Below are 20,095 nucleotides of genomic sequence, written 5' to 3' on the forward strand. Positions count from 1 at the left end.
CATAACAGTTTATTCGTATTTCACATTTCAGGTTAGAAGGTATTTAGTTTCTTAGTTATTTAATAAAATGTTAACTCTTCGTGTCAACCTTACATTTTTTCAAAACTAAGCACTAAACAAATATCAGCGGACTTATTAAATAATACCGACACTAATGATGATGATATGGAAACATATATAAGGTGAAAACAGTATGATTTGGTTTTTAATTTTAATTGCGCAAATATCATATATTTTAGTATCCAGAAGCACTTAAGCTTATACCAACAAATACCAATATTAATTCCCGTGACTTATAATTGAAACAAACTTATGTATTTATTTGTTATTCAAATACTGCCCCGAAAAGAACATGCAAATGTTTAAAATTACTAAACCAGATTTATTTACACAAGTAATTGATCTTTATATTGAAAAAACATATAAGTTTCTAAGAACGCAAAAGCATTTTTACAATAAATCAATATTGTTTTTAGCCAGACGTGTCCTATTTATAAGTTGATACCGCGGTAGGTATAAATAATTATTTCATCAAATCAGCTTTATTCAACCATTCTCGGCAGTTAAAAATAAATAAATATAGACAATTTAATACATAATATTATGTATTTCATGCACACCCCTACTTGTAGGTCTATTTATTTTTAATAACTTAAACAAATTCGTCAATTTTTAATGTCGTTAAATTAATCAGCTTTTATACTTATTGCCATCAACTTATTATTTAAAATGCGTTTTAGATCTTATAAATGTAATATATGTTGTGGCTGTTCTTGTTTATAAGATAAATTAACCTAAAAATATATTACTTCAAGTAGATTATACTCTTCTTGAGTTAACGTCAGAGTAGCGCCTACATGTAATGGTGCTGAGTGAAGTGGTGGGCTTAACTGTTTAAGAGTCTTTAGGAATAATAGATTGTACCAATATTGTATAGTAGTGTCAGTAAAGAATTTAGTAGTATTTAAGCTACTAGCTTCTACCCATAGGTTTCATCATCCATTTATGAACTTCCAAATGCACCAAATCAATTTTGTCCAGTTAAACACCCAATATTTTTTATCTCTCTCGCACTTATCAAATGATTTTATGACATGTAAGTAGAACAATATTATTTAGTTACAATTATTGGGAACTACCAGTCAGATTTAAAATCTTATTCATTTAATATTTGTAGTAGCAGTTGTGGATGAAGGTTTGTATAGAGAAAATGTGGAATGTAAAATGTGAAATGTATTCATAACAGTTTGGGTACAATCTTATGGAATATGATCCATTAGTATCCGAACTACCTGATGTTCGCCTTTATGTGCAACCACATATAATTATTTTGTTATTACCAAATTTGTCCTTTATTATCGCAAGCATAGGACTTAAAAAAATACTTTTGTTTGTTTAGTTCTTCAACAATAGCGACAGAAAAATATGTATACCGCCACTTTTAACAAACCTTAGTTGGTAGGGTATCATTATAATTGATAAACATGTCTAATTTATAGAATGATCATTGTTAAGTTTTTAGACCAGCTAAGAGTTATTGTTCTTTAACATGTAATTTAATGTCTGCCTGATCAATTTTAAAAGGGTTTTTGCGGCATATCGTGCCAATACATGCAAGTTATAAAAAAATAATCACGAAATAAAAAAATATATACGCACCTAATTCTTTGTCAAATTGTAATATTTTAAGAACTGCTGAGAATTTTCAATTATCTTTTTTATATTTGGGTAATGCTGTTTGTGCAACAAACCTTCCTATCTTTATATTTAACTTTGATTGCAAGAACCAGAAAAAGTATACATTATAAGAATGTACGTATTATTAAATGTGTGTAAGTAAAGTTTACAAACAAACGATCAAACAAAGTAAAGATGTTATCAAATCGACATGAACCACCGCAGATAACTGATGTACGGCAACAATAACTCATGTAAAACTTTTGAAGGACGACAAATTTTGCGATATTAGTAAAAACTCCAAACATAAATAATTACATTCATAATCGGCGACCGGAGTATTTTATTGAATGGTAAATAAAACGGTAACAATACAAAAAGCATTTTTTTTTGTAATGAGGATGGTGTACTCCTGCATGTTAAATTTAAATTTTTCTGGACGTATGACACATACAGACACAAAACACATCCCAAGACTTCTCAAATCAAACGACTGTGTCATTTACACAAATTTAGACAGTGAAATTAAGTCAATAATGTATTATGCTGGTCCAGCACAAGGCAAAACTGAGGAATATCAATCAGTAGATTGATTCACCTCAGCGAGATAACTTGAGGTTTCCGCCTTAACGTACTCCACTTAAGCTGAGATGTGAAGTAATAGACGAATACCGTTGTAATTGGTTTAGTATATTCCTGTACGTCGGTTCGTCAGCTGGCAACGCACACTAAAGCTGTTCAAACTGAGGCGAATACCAAGCGGAACGCAGGACAAAAATGCGAATTCAGTTCCTTGGTGGACGCGAAACAAAATAGGGACGCCGCGTGGATTTCACGCTGACATCGCGGTCACTACTAACCTTTAAAAACGAATGAAAACCTAACTTAAATAACGTACATCTTGCGATATTCTTTTGCTACTGCTAACAAAAGTAAAACCTCGCCTTCAAAATTAAGAGACATATTTTAACATTGATAAACCATGAAAATCACGGGGCAAATTGCGTCCGATTGGGACTGTAGCTTAGCCTTCCAAACTGGCGCTAGCGAATTTCTCTAAATCGCGTGCCGTGTGCAGCGTAGGATTTGCCTCAGTTTGATCGGATCAGGTCAGAGTGTCTGCTCTACAAGAACATTGCTGGGTTTCGTATAAATCACTAAGAAGGCAATAAGACGATGTAGGGTGCAGCATGCACTTCGCTATCTGATCGCACCATGGACGACATGAAAGCAGGCTATTGTCGTCGTAAGTACGAGATACAAATGCTAGTAGCTCTTTCTTAAGCACAAATGCCAGATACAGTCGATGAGATACCCGAGTTTGACCTTCTAGCATGTGTATCAAGGGGCTGCTGGCAACTCGCATGCAAGTTTGAAACCCGTTTGGATTTGTATTCAACGCGGGGATACGGGAAAGTTAGTGCTCAACTGGCATGCGAGCTTCGGGCATGTGTATCGCCACAGAATGCCAGTACCTGGCTCGCCGTCTACATGCTTTACGGCATTCACGTGCAGTGTTGTTTTCATAGCTTCCGGGGCCGGGTGAGCCGACGCTTCTTGCGGTCCGGCGTGTGGGACACGCCCGCCGCGTCGGCGGAGGCGCGCCGGCGAGCGGGAGGCGTGCTCGCGGCCTCTTCGCTCTCCTTGGTCTCGGGCTTAGCTGCCTCGGTCGGCGTGTCCACCGCCACAGTGTCTTTGCTGCCACTCGCGGTCTCCTCGCTCGCTTCTGCCATCGAACCGGCCGCCCACTGTAATGACAAATTATATTTTACAAGCTTTCATCTCCGGTTAGTGTAACCTATCCAGGGTTTCAGGAAAATCCTTTCCATTTTACTTATATTATAAATCCGAATGCGGTGCGATGTCCTAGCAAAATCCTTTAACAATTTGATTGAAATTTGGTATAGACAGATTATATCCCTTTACCCCGGAAAAATCGGTGATTCCCAAATAAATTCATAAAACTGAAATTTTCGTCCTCAGAGAATCAGTCTGTACAAGTAATTGCAATAAAATAAAAATATCTCCAGTGCAATTTTCACACACAGCCGAAGTGAAACTTCTGAAAAGTAGCCTACGAGAGATTGTGATGGATTCATATCCAGTTTAACATTCTAAATCCAGCATTAGGATAAATGTAAGATTTATTATTTTTTCAAAGCTTAAAAATGACTTTTCCATAGTTAATAAAACAGAAAATAAAACTGTAATGTATTCTATCTCATTCTGTCCTATACATAATGTATTTGTGTCTTTATCGTGACGCATTTCAATTTAATCGAGTTTCAAATCACAACGATTTTTAAACAAGTTTCACTTCAAAACGTTCACTGGCTCACTCCCTGGAAACGAAGCTTTAACGTTTCATTGCCAGAGAGTGAGCCAGTGAACGGTACTAAGTCCTTAAGTCAAGTACACGTACCTGCGCGAGAGCGGGCGAGAGGCGCAGCGAAGCGCCGCACTCGGCGCATAGCGGCGGCACGGCGGGCGACCGCGAGCGCCAGTACTGCAGCTCCGTCTTACACTTGTTCAACTCCTGAAATCACAAACAACACATATTTTATCTTCTTCTTTTATATGGTAATAATTGACGGACGAAGCAGTCAGCAGATGGCCCACCGAAGTGAAAACCCTCGCCCATAAACAGGGCATCATTTCACAGGACTCACAGGACATGCAAAGAGCACATCCTGCAACATGCCGCCCCGTGTCCATCAATCTGGGGCGTAGGTGTTAAACCTCAGATGCCTATAATAACAATGGTAACCACGCCCTTCATACCCGAACACAGCATGGCAACAAAGCTGCTTAGCGGCAGAAATAAGGATAGCGATAGTACTCCTTCAGGAGAGCTCTGTAAGAAAAAGCTCTACTACTACTTAAAAACTCTTCTGCATAAGCGGTGATTGCCTAGTGGGTAGGTTCCGATTTTAGTGGTGACCGAGTGCGATCCCGGCACGCACCACTGACTTTTCGGAGTTATGTGAGTTTTTAATTTAAGCTATTAAACTATCACTTGCTTTAATAGTGTAGGAAAATATCGTGAGGAGACCAGCATGCCTACTTATAAAATAGGCCTACTCGAAATAAATGAATTTTGAGTGCTATGAAAATAAAGCTAAATTTGCTATACTCCTCGAAAAGCAGGAGAATTTGTACAGGGTAATTTATAAATCATAAAACATCAACATCATCTTCTTCAACCTTTATACTCCACACCAGATCTTCGGCAATATACTCTCTGGGCAGATTTCGCTTCGCACACTGTTCTTAATTCTTTACAACATCCCGCAAAGTAACGCCTGCTTATCCAATATTTAATGGGAATTTTATTTATGGCTATTGTCCTCTACAACTTAGCCGTTGTCTGTCCTTGTGCTCATCACGCAACAAACACTGTACCGGTATACGACAAAACTCATGATGTAAACATTTAATACGGCTGCAACTTTTAGTCAAGATCGGTTTATTAAAACCACATATCACAAAGAAACTCACTATGAATTAACAAACGCTGTCTTCAGATTTCAATTAATTTAGATAGTATAGAAAATGCTTGCATTACCTGCAATAATGTCTGAAATTTTCTACTAGTTTCCTCATTTTTCTTATCGTAGTCATCTAACCTATTGGCATATTCAAGCGTTTGTTTCTGCTGCTCCGCTATCTGTTTCTGCTGTTCCGCTATTTGCTTCTGCTGCAGAGCCGTCTTACGCTTACAGCTCCTAAGGTCACTTCGTAGTGCCGATAATTGGTCATTATACCTGGAATAATAAAGAAATTAATTTTAACGATTGAGGAAGTTAGTGTAGAAGGAAGATAGTGTCAAGCGAGACACGTATTTAGCGTTCCGGTACAGTGTGGCGTAGAAACAGATTGTGGAATTGCTTATAATTGCCAAACCTATAATAGGCTAGCCAGCTAACAGCCTAGACTGCATCACCACATACCATGCAGTCAAGGGCTTTTAAACGAAAAAAAAGCAGCAGTGTAACCTGATAAACTAAATAAGCCTGCGTAAGCCTTGCGAGTGTTCAGACGTGATGTTACGTTAGTGATTGCGTCGCGATTAATATGCTGTAATTTTTTTAAAAGAGTTCCGTTCTGTCTCCGAAACTCTTCATTAGATCTATATCAAATTGAGAGCAAAAAAAGAATTATAGAAATTCGTCTACAAATGAAGGAGTTCTGAACGAACATACTAAAAAAACGTTCTAGATTACTTCGGACACATTGCCAGGAAAGGCAAAGATAATCTAGAAAACCTAGTAGTCGCTAGCAAAGTGGAAGGAAAAAGATTACGTGGCCGCAGTCCGATGATTTGGTCTGACCAGATTCGCTGCTCACTCGACACTACCGTCGAAATGAAATGGCGTATAATTTTTAAGAGGAAAGTCATAGATGGAGTTGGTCACGACCCTAAGACATGGGGAGCACGACTGAAAGAGGAGTACTAACTTCTTCATGCCCTGCTTGATGCGATGTATCCGCTTGCGCAGCACCATGTTGGACTGCGGCGGCGGCGGCGACGGTGGCAGGCTCTCCTCAAGATACAGCGTGACGGACGCGCGCCGCCCCGACTCGGTCGCACTACCCGCGGCCGCCGGCGACGCCTCGAAGCCACTGGGCGGCGGCGAGTCCAGGCACATGTACGACTTGCTGCTCTCGCCGGCTGTTCAACAATGCCACCTCATGAAATGCTTACCAGAAATGTATATTTTTTTTAAAAGGCTTGGAAATTTGAGCTTTACTTTAATAACCTTCTCCATAAACCAATATTGTTGGTGTAGCGACCGGCAAAAGTTGTATGAAAATCAGTGTCTGAGGTGGTTTAGCAGCGAAAGAAAGTAAGTAAACTCATATCGGTCGTTTAATTTAGAAAGGAAATGTGCAACCAAGGAGATAACTTATCAAAGGTTATATTTAAATTTCGAACTAAATTGCAAATCGGACCTCCACTGCTGAATAAAGGCCTTTCCCAAGAAACGCACCCTTATCCGGTCCTCAGCCTTCCTCATCCACCCACTCACTATCTTTACCGTCGAGGCCGGTCCATCGTGGTGGATGGCGTCCTACACTACGCTGCATGGTCTCCACTTTAGAACTTTTAAGATCCAACAACCATCACAATTACGATAAGCATGGCCTGCCCATTTCCACATGCTAATAGTTTATTTATAATAATAACTACTTAGCAGTGCACTGCGACCTTCCTCAATAAACCAGATACCTAGCAAAGAATTTCTTGAATAGCACTGGTAGTGCCAATGATTCAAACCTATGATAGTATGTAATAAGTACAGAAACATAAAATACAGCGGATGCGAAGTACAGATAGAAAAGATACTACTTTCGACTTATTTAAACAAACGACTGAGTTGAGGGCGAATAATCTATCTACAAACTCGTGAAATTTACATCCACCCACTCTACCAAGGGAATTGTGCTGAATTTCGGAATTAAAGTAGGTATCCTGTGTCCTACCTCATAGTATAAACTCAAATCATGCAAAATAATAAAAACAAAAAATTATTGATATTAATGTTAATTGATGGACCAAGTAGATGGCCCAACTTAAGGCAAGTAGAAAACCATCGCAAATAAACAGAGCTACACTTCGCAGGGTATGCAAGATACAGGCCCTTGCCGCCTTGTGTCCAGCAGTGGACTGTTAAAGGATATTGATGATAAATAAATATATAAATATACTACGACAATACACACATCGCCATCTAGCCCCAAAGTAAGCATAGCTTGTGTTATGGGTACTAAGTTGACTGATGAATAATATTTAATGATTAATATACATAAATACTCATAATATAGCACAAGACCCACATCATTGCCCACAAATTACTCAAATTATATTGAATATATTGGGCAACACAAAATTTGAAAAAGTTTATGTAATTAAAAAAAAAATCATCACTCACTACACACACACACACCTATTCCATAATGATATAGATTTTAAATGGCTTATGACCAACTTTTGAAAACTGTAACACTAGTTGCATAAATATCAACAGTGTGATTTTTTCCCCCAAAAAGTGGCAGTAAAATACTTTTTCATTCATTCCAATCCAGACACTATTGTGAGTTTAAAAAATTGAAGGACTACATCTTAACAAAATATAATTGAAAAAGTTCTTATTTAAATATCAGATTGTTTTACAAGAATACACAACTCAAAAATTCCTTTGCTTTAAAAACAAACACAGTCACGAACATCTAGTAACAGCTAGTATCTAATATACTCATAAACAATATCTCATATCAAAACCCTTTTTTATGCCACAGCTATGATTCCCAGTTGCAAAAATACTATATTTTTGAACTAATACCTACCTAATAGGTGTTTATATATAATTATTAACAAACCTACCTTAATGCTACTAACCATCCCATAACTATATAACATGGGCTCTCAACATCTAGGCTGGTGTTTTGACCATACTAAATCTAGGAGTGACCTTGATGGTCCACCACTAAACTGATCAGAGTGTTAAACACAATGTAGGCCTGTCAGCCATAACACAATCTCAAAAGGTCACATTTAAGATAGAAGTTGTACTTACGTGAGAAAGCGGTGGTGATATCAAAGAAGTCTGTACCAAAATATGTAATCTCTGGTAAAAAAGGTTCAATGTGCTCCTTGAAGTATTCCATGGCCATTGTAGTCAAATCAAATAGCTCATCTGTCACTTTATAAGGCCTCGCCAGTTTAGTTGTTGTTTTTAAATATGACAAAATACAATACACCTCATCAAGGATCTAAAATGGACACCATTTGGTATTACTCAATTATGTAAATTAATATTATGATTGTTTTATTACAATATCATACAGCAGTTTAAACTTTTGGTGTGTCAAGACAAAATTAGGACCACCAAGATGTAATTGGATTTGAATCAACTGCTGCTGTTTCAACTAGCCCACACTTCCTTACTAGGCCATACTACTATTACAATATAAGTGAAAAGTAAATAAAATTATATGAAATCTGGTAAGAAGTTCAATCTTTTACTGGTCTGCCTATCATGCCTGAATTAAAATTAAACATGTCATACCTTTTTTATAACAGATGTTTTTATATGTATATTATTATTGCTTCATAAACCAATTACCTCGGGTGCTGAATAATATTACTGCCATAAAAAAAAATCATTTTCTTTGGCAATCAACACCATAAAAATTTATTTTAGATTTAATATGAATAATTGAAACTAATATATATTTAAAAAATTATATTTTAACTGTAAAAATCTGCAATCCCCAAGAGGATTTGACTGATTTTAGATAAAAGTTGCAAAATCTAGCACCTTTTTTTTTTTGGAGTATTGAAAATGGACAATCTCTTTCTTAACATATTTCGTGTGTTAAAGAAACCAAGAATGGAATATTAATATTTATGAACTTACCTCTCCAGGAAAAAAACAACAATGTTTCCTTTCTATATGTTTACCAAAAGTCATTTGTAGTAAACTTAATCGCATATGCAATGTCTCAATTATATCAGATTCACAGGCAAGAGGATGACTCCTGCGCGCAGACTCTCTGCGAGGCATCTTTGCCTTAATGGCTTGGAAACGATGTAGCATTTGATTTTGTAGTCTTTGAAAGGTAGAATTCAAAATACTACTACAAACTGTATTAAAATGCCGGTTTACCTAGAATCACAGATAAATACATAAAATTTGTTTATCTGAATAGTTGGATTAGAAGTTTATAGGTTATTATTAGTATAAATAAGGTATTCACCAATCTTAGGTGGGAGACACTTTTGAAACCCACATAGCGAAATATCTTTTCTAAAACTTCAATTGGTAAATCCAGCAAATTAGTAGAGTATATCTTGGGTGCCGGGAGAACAATAGTTTTGGAGGTGCTGGCGTGAGGCGATGAGCCCCCCGGGAGCAAAGCGCTCGAGTGGCGAGTCACGCGCGCCACTGTCACGGGTTCTGCGTGTGAGGGCCCAGCACCATCGCTACTTCCACCGCCGCCCCCGACACTACTCATCTGCCTAGTTGACACCATCTTGTTCCGATATTGTTGTATTTATTAGTACTTCTGAAAAAAACTTTCCCTTGTAGAAATTTCATTCACACTTATTGGACAAAATAAAAAATCATACGTCTAAATCTTCTGAACAACTTAGTTAACTATAAAATGTAAGACATTACATTTGCACTAGTTATTTAAAAACATTTCGATAAGTTAATTTTACATTGAATTTAAATTTAATTGGCAGGAGAACCGAACAATTCTAAAATGGTGGCCATTGCTAGGTAGAGTTGCTGTTGAGTTTTCATTCAATTCAAGTGGATAACAGACATTTTATGTGGCATTCTATCCTCTTAAATACAAGAATACACTCACTCAAGAGTTCATGCACATGATTTCGTTATTTTAATAGAAATATTAAAATGATTTATCAAATTTATAAAGACGCAATAGTTTTTTAATTCTATGAGCTCCTTGCGATGTGCTTACTGCTTTCACGAAAAATATTTTTTTTTTGTTTGTTAGATTGGAATGAATCGGAGCAGAGACCTAGAGAAAACGTTTCATTCAATCTCAATCACTCACAAGCAGCCAATAGCGATTATACATTTAGTCAAAGAGAATATAAACACTACGTTAACCATATTTTAAAGAATTAAAATTCGGACAAAATCGATTCAATTATAAAATGATTTAAAACCATTTCGTTGAAATGTAAAAACAATAAGTTTTAAATTCATGAAGAAAAACAAGAATTCATTTCATATTGTTTCATATTCCTGAATTTAGGTGACTACGTGACCAAATTTCATCTCGTATCTCCAGAGCTTTCAACTTTATCATATGGCCACCGAAGAGATGTTAGCTCCCTTTGTGTGTTCTATCGACTCTGTAATGGAGAGTGTTCCGAAGAGTTGTTTGCGTTGATACCTCCTTCCCTGTTCTCTGACCGCACCTCACGTCGTAGAAATAAATTTCACCCTCATCATCTGGATGCCTGGTATTCTTCTACTGTTCGAAATACCAGATCATTTCTACGGCGCACTTGCAAATTATGGAACAATCTCCTATCTAATGTGTTTCATCAAAATTACAATCTAGGGTTATTCAAGGGGCGGATAAACAAATTCCTTAAAAGCCGGCAACGCATCGGTGTGTCCTCTGGCTCTGGTGCTGCAGATGTTTATGGGCGGCGGTGATCCCTTACCATCAGGTGACCCACTTGCTCGTTTGCCCGCTATTAATATAATAAAAAAAAAAATATAGGTACAGAAACTTTTTATAATTTTTACACTCGTGGTATCTCCGATTTCTCCGACATTATGGGGCGAAGCCCTACTATGTAGGTACTCGAACTTCATATTAATTATCATGGTGGTGGTTTAATTACACTTTTTTGCTCCGACAGTAATACGTATTTTATCAGTATAGAGACACTCGACCTGTCCGGACATAATTTACTGAACGGTTATCACCAATGGACGAAGTGGAAGGTTTAAGTGTGTAGTAATAAAGGGTTTTCTTAAGTTCACTGACTTAAATTGGCTGAAATCTAGCTGAAATATAACGATGTTTGTCAATGATGTCAGAAATAAATCGTGATGACCTGAAATTATACTGGCGCGAACTGTGAAAATTAATATTTTCACTTTTAAGCTCTGAGAGTCGATAAAGCTGCGAGAGAAGATAATTTTTTATCCGTTCCCCGGTGAGATAATTGTCTCCTGCCCATGCTAGCCGTGCAGGTGGTTTTAGTCCAGTGCTAAAAAAAAGTATTCTATCATTCAATTGAAATAAAATATATATCACTCATTGGCAGACGTAAATTTATTATAAACCACCAATAAAATACAGATAAACACCACCCTTTTTATTTAGTGATTTTGAATATATATGTATCAGCATTTCTCGGTCAAGTTTATTTATTTGCAACTCATTTTGAGCAGTCATTCAAGGAAAACCGAGCAGCCAAAAAGGTAAAGCTCTTGAAAGAAGTAAGTATAAAAAGTGAACATGAATATGGGCTGCTAAGATATAAGTTAATGCCTTGTGAAAAATCCTCAGTAAATATTTGGAGCATATGTATAAGTTATCATCTAACTTAGAACTTTTGTCGGTCTCTCAGTCTTTCTGTCTGTATGTCTGTCTGTCTGTCGTCCATTCGTCCGTCCGTCCGTCCGTTCGTCCGTCCCTCCGTCCGTCTGTCTCTCTGTCTGTATTTAATAAAACGCGTGACTCGTGAGAGATTTTAGGGCCCCCCGTCGGAATGATGTGGTCTATGGTGCCACAAAAATATTCAAACCATTTTTTCATTTTTTCATTTACATAGCAAGAGTAGCTTGTAATTGCTACGGGCCCGCATATTATCACTCACGCGTTTTATTTATTTCCTTATTGGCAAGCAGCAAATCTCTCTAATTCTAAAAGCAAAAAAAGCCATTAGTATCTGAGAAATCTGCAGATCCCAAGGATCCAGAAACCATAGATACAGGCAATAGACAACCTGGTTTTTTTAAACCCAAGTGGCCCTGGGTTCAGCAGTCTTGGACAATAATAACTACCAAAGACGATAACACCGAAAATAGCAATCATAACAAATAGTATCTCTAACTTATCTGTGAAAATCTTAAAAGTCAAGTCAAAATCCAAAATCAAAGGAAGAAATCAGGACGAATTTAATTTTAAATTGCTTGTAAATTTCATATCGATTATGTATTCTCAATGTGGAAGTAGTGGGTCCATTCAAAATATACATCAGACACCATCTTCATCCAACCACAACTCAGGTTAGTTGTATTATTTTTTATGGAATGTGTAATGTAAATTGAACTATTGAGAAAATATTGTAAAACATTGTTCTATGTTTTAGAAGACGAGGATGATAGTGGTGATAATAAAGCATCAGCAATTAGCTTTAAAGAAAGAAGGAGAGAAGCTCATACTCAGGTATTAAATTAATGTGATTATCATTTTAAGCGCCTCACTGGTAGTCTAGGAAAGGATAAAGAACTTAGACCACCCTAGTGGGTTTAATGTGTGTTACCTTTAATGATTATTTGCATATTATGTTGGAAGTAAATTTAAATGAGGTCATAAAAAAACCTAATACTTTCAGGCTAGTGTTGAAGATTTATTGGCAGAAAATCTATAATATAACCCAAACCAGGAATACCACATATGAGTTCGAATTACTATCAGATCAAGATCCAAAGTACCTACTTGCTAAAAAAAAATTCCTGAGTATTTTAAAAAAAAATATTGCAATGTGTGTTTATAAGCATTTGTGTTCCTATCTATTCATCCTTTATTTCCTAACTGGAAACTTTGAACTTTCTGTTTAGTGGTGCACAAATAAAGAGTTTAAATAAATAAATAAATGAGTCTATGTTTTTGAAGGGCATTAAATCAGCATAGATTCTAATAAATTTTAATATAATTTATTTATACATGCATTCTAATATTAAATTTATTTTTAAATAAAATATTGCAATGTGTGTTTATAAGCATTTGTGTTCCTATCTGTTCATCCTTCAATTTTGAACTTTCTGTGTAGTGGTGCACAAATAAAGAGTTTAAATAAATAAATATATGAGTCTATGTTTTTGAAGGGCATTAAATCTGCATAGATTCTAATAAATTTTCATATAATATATTTAAATATGCTTTCTAATATTAAATGTATATGCTAATTATTTTAAAAATTACTATTCTAATTCGATTCCTAAAGCATAGATAAACAAACAGCGTTTCAACATATTAGTAAACTCAACGCAACATTTTTTTATAGGCTGAGCAAAAAAGAAGAGATGCTATAAAGAAGGGATATGACTCCTTGCAAGAACTTGTGCCTACTTGTCAGCAAACTGATGCTTCGGGATATAAGCCTAGCAAAGCTGCAGTAAGTTTATTTTTCAGTCTTCATAAAAAATATATTTTTAAATAAACACTAACAATTAAAAAAACTATGGTTTTTGAACCAACAATGCAAAATCCATTCCTCGAGGCCCAAGAGCTTTGACCAATTCGGTTCTTACCTCTCAATGCTTAATTTTTAACGACCAACAATGCATCTCTATTAGACAGAGTCAACCTCAATTCAAGGTTTCGGATTTCTGACGTCATGCAGACATGCTTATATTTCATGGTTTGGGTTTAGTCCTTGTTGGATCTGTATCAATCATAGGTAATGTTACATACTTGCGACAGAGGGTACATTTTCTTACAAACGCCATCTAATCAGCACATTTCATCCAATAACATTGAAACTCTGTGTCCTAATCGCTGCAAACTGGATGAGACTAAAGAGCAAAGTTTATCTCCATACCAGAAATGATAACTTTTTTTTTTTAAGAGTTAACTTAAGCATATGTGCATTGTAAATTTTATAGTAGGTATGGTTTTGTATAGGAATATTCGACTTTTGACTTTTTGACAACACACTGGGCTAGTAGAAGCAGATTAACAGAACGATATACTACTATACTACGACAATACACACATCGCCATCTAGTCCCAAAGTAAGCTTAGCTTGTGTTATGGATACTAAGATGACTGATGAATATTTTTATAAATGATATACATAAATACTTATAATACACAGATAAACACCCAGGCACTCAAAAACATTCATGTTCATCACACGAACATTTTTCCAGTTGTGGGAATCGAACCCACGGCCAAGGACTCAGAAACCCACTGCGCCAGTCGGCTGTCTGACGAATGATGTTTCAAAAGTGCTCATAAACTAGGCCTAATGATATAAATGAATTTTTAATATTTTTAATTTTGATGGTAGTAGTAGCAGTAGCACAGGGACGCTACTACCTGTTCTCCGTTATATTCCCTTAGTCGCCTCGTACGACACCCGAGGGAAGAGGAGGAGCGGTATACAACTGTATTATGATTTGATTTGATTTCAAATAGTATAACACATTGACATGGCGAAAAAGGAAGATGAGTTTAGCCAACTTCAGGCGCACTTTATCTCACGTTCATACGGCCGACTGGCGCAGTGGGCAGCGACCCTGCTTTCTAAGTCAAAGGCTGTGGGTTCGATTCCCACAACTGGAAAGTGTTGTTGTGATGAACATGGAGTATTTATGTATCTATTATTCATAAAATATTCCTTAGTAATTTAAGTACCCATAACACAACCTATGATTACTTTGGGGCTAGGTGGCGATGTGTGTATTGTCGTAGTATATTTATTTATACATCAAAACTATTCAGATCTGTAATATAAGCATATTAACATTGTTGGTTGTTTATTACAGGTTCTACAAAAATCCATAGATTACATTCAGTACCTATTGCAACAGCGCAGACGTCAAGAGGACGAGCGCAACGCACTGCGCAAAGATGTCGTCGCTCTGCGCATAATGCAGGCTAATTATGAGCAAATTGTGAAAGCTCAGCATTCTGTGCCCGGCCACAGTGAACAGAGGCTCACCGATCAAGACAAGTTTCGAGTGGTAGGTTAAGAGATACTTACCCAACCTATGCCCGTTTTCACTAACGATGAACAAGGCGAAGGAGTTGGTGAAACATTTTTTTTTATTGACATCACCAAAAGTAGGCATTCGATTTAGGCTATGCCTAGGTTTAGCGTTCCCAACGATGTTTTCAGCTTGTCTTTGTTAACACAAGTTCTTGAAAACATTTAACGTCCACCAATCCGCACTGAGCCAGCAAGGTGGACTACTGCCTTAATCCCTACTCATTATGGGAGAAGACCCCTGCCCTATAGTGGGCCGGTAATGATTGGATGATGATGAACAAAGTCGACAAGTCAGAGGAGCGTGCCAAAGGTCGAACACAGTCCCTCCGAAAATTAGGCCGAATTCCTAAACTTTTAGCTAGTCATTTATTAGGCTTTAACCACATCAAAATGAAGTCAATAAGCTTACAATATCTGGTGATCATTTATTATCTTTACGAGTCACTTATTTATTAAGATTCCTTGTTTATTAGTAAAAAACTATTTTATATTCTTTTATAATTTTTATTAGTATTTTTACCTAGACTAGGAGGAAATCTTAATTTTATAAATTTAAAATGCATATAAATTTTCGGAACCGACAGGATTTGAACCTGCGACTCTCTGAGCTCTTTAACCAATTAATGTACGGCTGTCCTACCGTCGATGCCGAAATTAGAAAATGCCTTTTATATATGGAGGGTAGAAGTACTTTTATATCAGACTTATAGCGACTGTAGCGCCATCTAGCGCCGTCTAGTAGGAAACATTTATTATACTATATTATATTCAATTAAATTATGTTGGTAAGTGTTTAAATTGTTGCCATTAGTTTCAGGGTGTAATGGACAAACTTTTCGACTCGTTCGAGTCGGTCCCAACGAACAACTTTGCCGAGTTTTCCGCCGGGGTTTTTAATTGGCTCGAGGAATACTGCAAACCTCAATCGCTGAGGACATTGGTGCACGGTGTGTTGCGGGAACAAAGTTATACGCCCTAGTGACAATTAAAAAAAAAATAGAATTAATTTTTATACATCACATTTGATAATTCAAAGTATTCCGTAGTTAAACAGATTCATCATGCTTGTCTTTTTTATTGAGTTACTATTGAAACTTGCAAGCTGAAATATAATAGAAACACTAGTTATGCCCTGTGGATCCAACTGCATAATCTATGTAATATTTTATTTCTATTGTCCTTGGTTCCCAAAATAACCTTGATGTAATAGGGAGTCGGACTACTTTGAAGTATGGGTTTAATTTAAAAATAGTGCTTAAATTAATCCAAATAAAATATTCGTTAATCTTCCATGAAATAAGAAAAAATTCTTAAACTTGGCAAGTCATAATAGCAATAGGAGTATCTGCAACTTTTCAGATTTACTCTTGTGAGGATCATTTAGTTTTTAATACTACTATTTTTAAATTATGTTCTACAGTTTTATTAAGTTAAAAAGAAGGTAATCGTGGAAGGAATGCTGTTGTCATGTTTGATTTGTTGAATATGTTTATACACAGATGACGTCACGCACTTCTGTACCATGTTCCTTTAAGAGTTAACTCTTAAAGAAACACCTCCACAGATAAAAAATACTATTATTTATAAGTTTTATTTGTTGATTGGATCAACAAATACTTCTAGAACTTTGTATGGAGAGAATTTACATATCTCTTACTGTTAAAAGCTTTGTTTGTAAATAAAGTATTAGCTCACCGGTTTTCCGTCGACATATTGGATTTAAAATGATGTCACTTGGCTACAATGCAAAGATATCCGAACCCAACGTGTATGCAAAATTTATGCTCAATCGTTTGGGGATAATTTGTTAAGATTCAGTTCCAAGATTAGACCCAACTATAATTCATTGTTTCTGGCAAAAATGTATAACAAAAAAATTGATGAATGTGTAATGTAGTGAAAATATATATATTTTTGATAAATGCTAAATAATAAATTATATGGCATATATTTAGACAATAGGATAAGAATTATTTAGGAAAATAAAAAGTAAAATAGAATCAACACCATATCAATGTTCGCAGAATAATTATTTAATAATTTACTGTGCACTACATATCCTTTGTAATAATTTTTAAAATAATCGTTTTATAATAATATATAATTGTTAATCATTTTTGTTAGGTATATTAAAAAGATTTTTTATAGAATGAGATAATTAATGACGTGCCTTAACCATTACAAGTTATGATTGTACATCTTAAGTAATAAGATTGATAAATATATAATTAGTATCGTACAACTTCATTCGACATATAATATTCAGCGATACAGGGTTTGTGACAAGGGTAGGCATAAAGCAGGTAGATTGCATAAAATAAAATTTCCTCCTTTTTATTGTTTCAAAAACAATTATAAATTGTGAACATTTGGGTAATTCAAAGTGCATTCCAACCAGCCAAATTTTAACCGTGTAGTGGTTATGCCTACCTTAAATTTTTATGCAAAGCTGTTTAATTAACATCCTAAATGAATGTACTAGCTACCTATTCTGTGATAAGGATACTTTCTATGAATAAACGTTGAATTAATAAACGGCGTGGTTTTCTTTACGTATGAATTATTATACTTACTCTCATAAATCATGTGTATATAAATGATTTACCACAACATGTCAGTAAAACTTGAGACATTGTACTGTTTGCAGACGATTCATCTCTTAAGTTTTAAAACTGATAGAGGTAGAGATAATTCTGACGATTTAAGCCGTGCTTGATGTCACATGTGTGTTGATTGTCACTAATTGGCACTGGTTTATTGTCAATAATTTACTTTTAAATGCAAAAAATATTATATGATTCGTAAGGTAATTTTGGACTTACCAATGCATAAGTTTTAAGAATATGCTAAAACACATTTATTTCAGCAAGGTTACAATACAATACAATTGATGCATTTCTTAATGACAAGGTTACTTGGAAGCATCCAGCTTCGCTTTCATCTCTCACAAGATAAAAAATGAATGTTAAAATGTAAATTGTTGATGTTGGAACAGACCAACTGCTGATTCTCTTGCCGGCTTCTTCTTGGAAGAATCTGCCTTCCGAACCGATGGTCACTACACACAGACAGACTTGACGTTTCAAAAGTGCACCAATCCGCACTGAGCCAGCAAGGTGGACTACTGCCTTAATCCCTACTCATTATGGGAGAAGACCCCTGCCCTATAGTGGGCCGGTAATGATTGGATGATGATGAACAAAGTCGACAAGTCAGAGGAGCGTGCCAAAGGTCGAACACAGTCCCTCCGAAAATTAGGCCGAATTCCTAAACTTTTAGCTAGTCATTTATTAGGCTTTAACCACATCAAAATGAAGTCAATAAGCTTACAATATCTGGTGATCATTTATTATCTTTACGAGTCACTTATTTATTAAGATTCCTTGTTTATTAGTAAAAAACTATTTTATATTCTTTTATAATTTTTATTAGTATTTTTACCTAGACTAGGAGGAAATCTTAATTTTATAAATTTAAAATGCATATATGTCACATGTGTGTTGATTGTCACTAACTGGCACTGGTTTATTGTCAATAATTTACTTTTAAATGCAAAAATTATTATATGATTCGTAAGGTAATTTTGGACTTACCAATGCATAAGTTTAAAGAATATGCTAAAACACATTTATTTCAGCAAGGTTACAATACAATACAATTGATGCATTTCTTAATGACAAGGTTGCTTGGAAGCATCCAGCTTCGCTTTCATCTCTCACAAGATAAAAAATGAATGTTAAAATGTAAATTGATGTTGGAACAGACCAACTGCTGATTCTCTTGCCGGCTTCTTCTTGGAAGAATCTGCCTTCCGAACCGATGGTCACTACACACAGACAGACTTGACGTTTCAAAAGTGCTTATATTAGGCCTACTTGAAATAAATGAATTTTGAATTTCATGATCACTATATGTTTATATCTACAGCCTTTGTTTGACAAGGCTTGGTCAAGGAAGCTTCTCCATCGGCGGTCTTCATAGACTGTTTTCTTCTAATTTCTAACGCCCAAAACGCTGTAATTATGAGATAAGTGCATACCTATTCATGCCCTACTGAAAATCAGCGTTGCAGTGTTCCTTGGCAGGTACCTACTGCCTTGATTCTGCTGACCCACTAACCACAATGACGCAACGTACATTTTCATTGTTTTTGTTTTTATTCATTTAATTCAACCGATTGACATTCACTGCTGGACATAGGTCTTTTGTAAAGTCCATAAAATCCACGATCCTGGCTCGCTTGTTTCCCACGGCTCCCAGCGATTCATTGGGGACCAAAGTTTACCGGAGCGGGGTCGCCACTACAGCACAGCCTCGGGATCCCAACGTCCGAGTTCATAGTTCTCCGAGCTATGTGCCCCGCCCATTGCCACTTCAGCTTCGCGATTTGCTAAGCCACATATGGTAACTCTAGTTGTTATACGGATCGCGTCATTTCTGATTTGATTACAATGACGATGACGATAAAGATCAAAGTCTTCGAACAGTGCGTGTTGCCTGGCTCAGAATCACTCAGCGGGCGTAGATATCACTTTGAATAATAACGCCAGTTAAGTATTCAAAGTTGTACCTATTTAGGTAATTTATCAGGATGCCATTTGTTTCATTAAGAAAATAAATAACTACAATTTTACGTAGCCGGGTCTAGATATGTATCATTTGCACGATCCGATCATCTTACCGTATCCTAAGATTGTCATTCTTCGTACCATATTGAGATTGGTATTTCACTGTGATTTGTGGACAATTTTGAATTTACTCCTTATCTTATCATCAAATGGTTCCGTTTTATATCAGTTCTCTTTGGAGAATCGGATAAAACTCGAAATATTCGACATGGAATCAAGACGTCGAGACCGCGTATCTCGACTGCGTAGTGCGTATCCCCCCGACCACATACGATGAAGATATGCGTTG

General features: G+C 36.0%; 2 protein-coding genes across 4 annotated transcripts; one reads left to right on the forward strand and one right to left on the reverse strand.

Annotated features, from left to right (window-relative positions):
- Positions 1-1,766: 1,766 nt before the first annotated feature.
- On the reverse strand, positions 1,767-10,176 carry LOC120626155 (F-box only protein 28). Of its 2 annotated transcripts, none has more exons than XM_039893485.1 (8): positions 10,057-10,176; positions 9,439-9,747; positions 9,099-9,347; positions 8,256-8,451; positions 6,136-6,349; positions 5,243-5,441; positions 4,100-4,213; positions 1,767-3,425 (listed from the first exon to the last, which is right to left on the reverse strand). In XM_039893485.1, the coding sequence occupies exons 2-8, from the start codon at positions 9,712-9,714 to the stop codon at positions 3,201-3,203; spliced, it is 1,473 nt and encodes a 490-aa protein (XP_039749419.1). In that variant the 5' UTR covers positions 9,715-9,747; positions 10,057-10,176; the 3' UTR covers positions 1,767-3,200. The 2 variants fall into 2 exon arrangements, with proteins under 2 accessions (XP_039749419.1, XP_039749420.1); XM_039893486.1 differs by having other exon boundaries at positions 9,439-9,744; positions 10,057-10,169.
- A 2,107-nt stretch (positions 10,177-12,283) lies between these two features.
- On the forward strand, positions 12,284-17,259 carry LOC120626526 (max-like protein X). 2 transcript variants are annotated; one of them, XM_039894065.1, is made up of 5 exons: positions 12,284-12,467; positions 12,554-12,627; positions 13,469-13,579; positions 14,955-15,152; positions 15,990-17,259. In XM_039894065.1, exons 1-5 carry the CDS (start codon positions 12,392-12,394, stop codon positions 16,155-16,157), a joined length of 627 nt encoding a protein of 208 aa, XP_039749999.1. In that variant the 5' UTR covers positions 12,284-12,391; the 3' UTR covers positions 16,158-17,259. The 2 variants fall into 2 exon arrangements, with proteins under 2 accessions (XP_039749999.1, XP_039749998.1); XM_039894064.1 differs by having other exon boundaries at positions 12,286-12,467; positions 12,551-12,627; positions 15,990-17,257.
- Positions 17,260-20,095: the final 2,836 nt, after the last annotated feature.

This window comes from Pararge aegeria, chromosome 9 (assembly GCF_905163445.1).
Source record: "Pararge aegeria chromosome 9, ilParAegt1.1, whole genome shotgun sequence".
Taxonomy (NCBI): Eukaryota; Metazoa; Arthropoda; class Insecta; order Lepidoptera; family Nymphalidae; genus Pararge; species Pararge aegeria.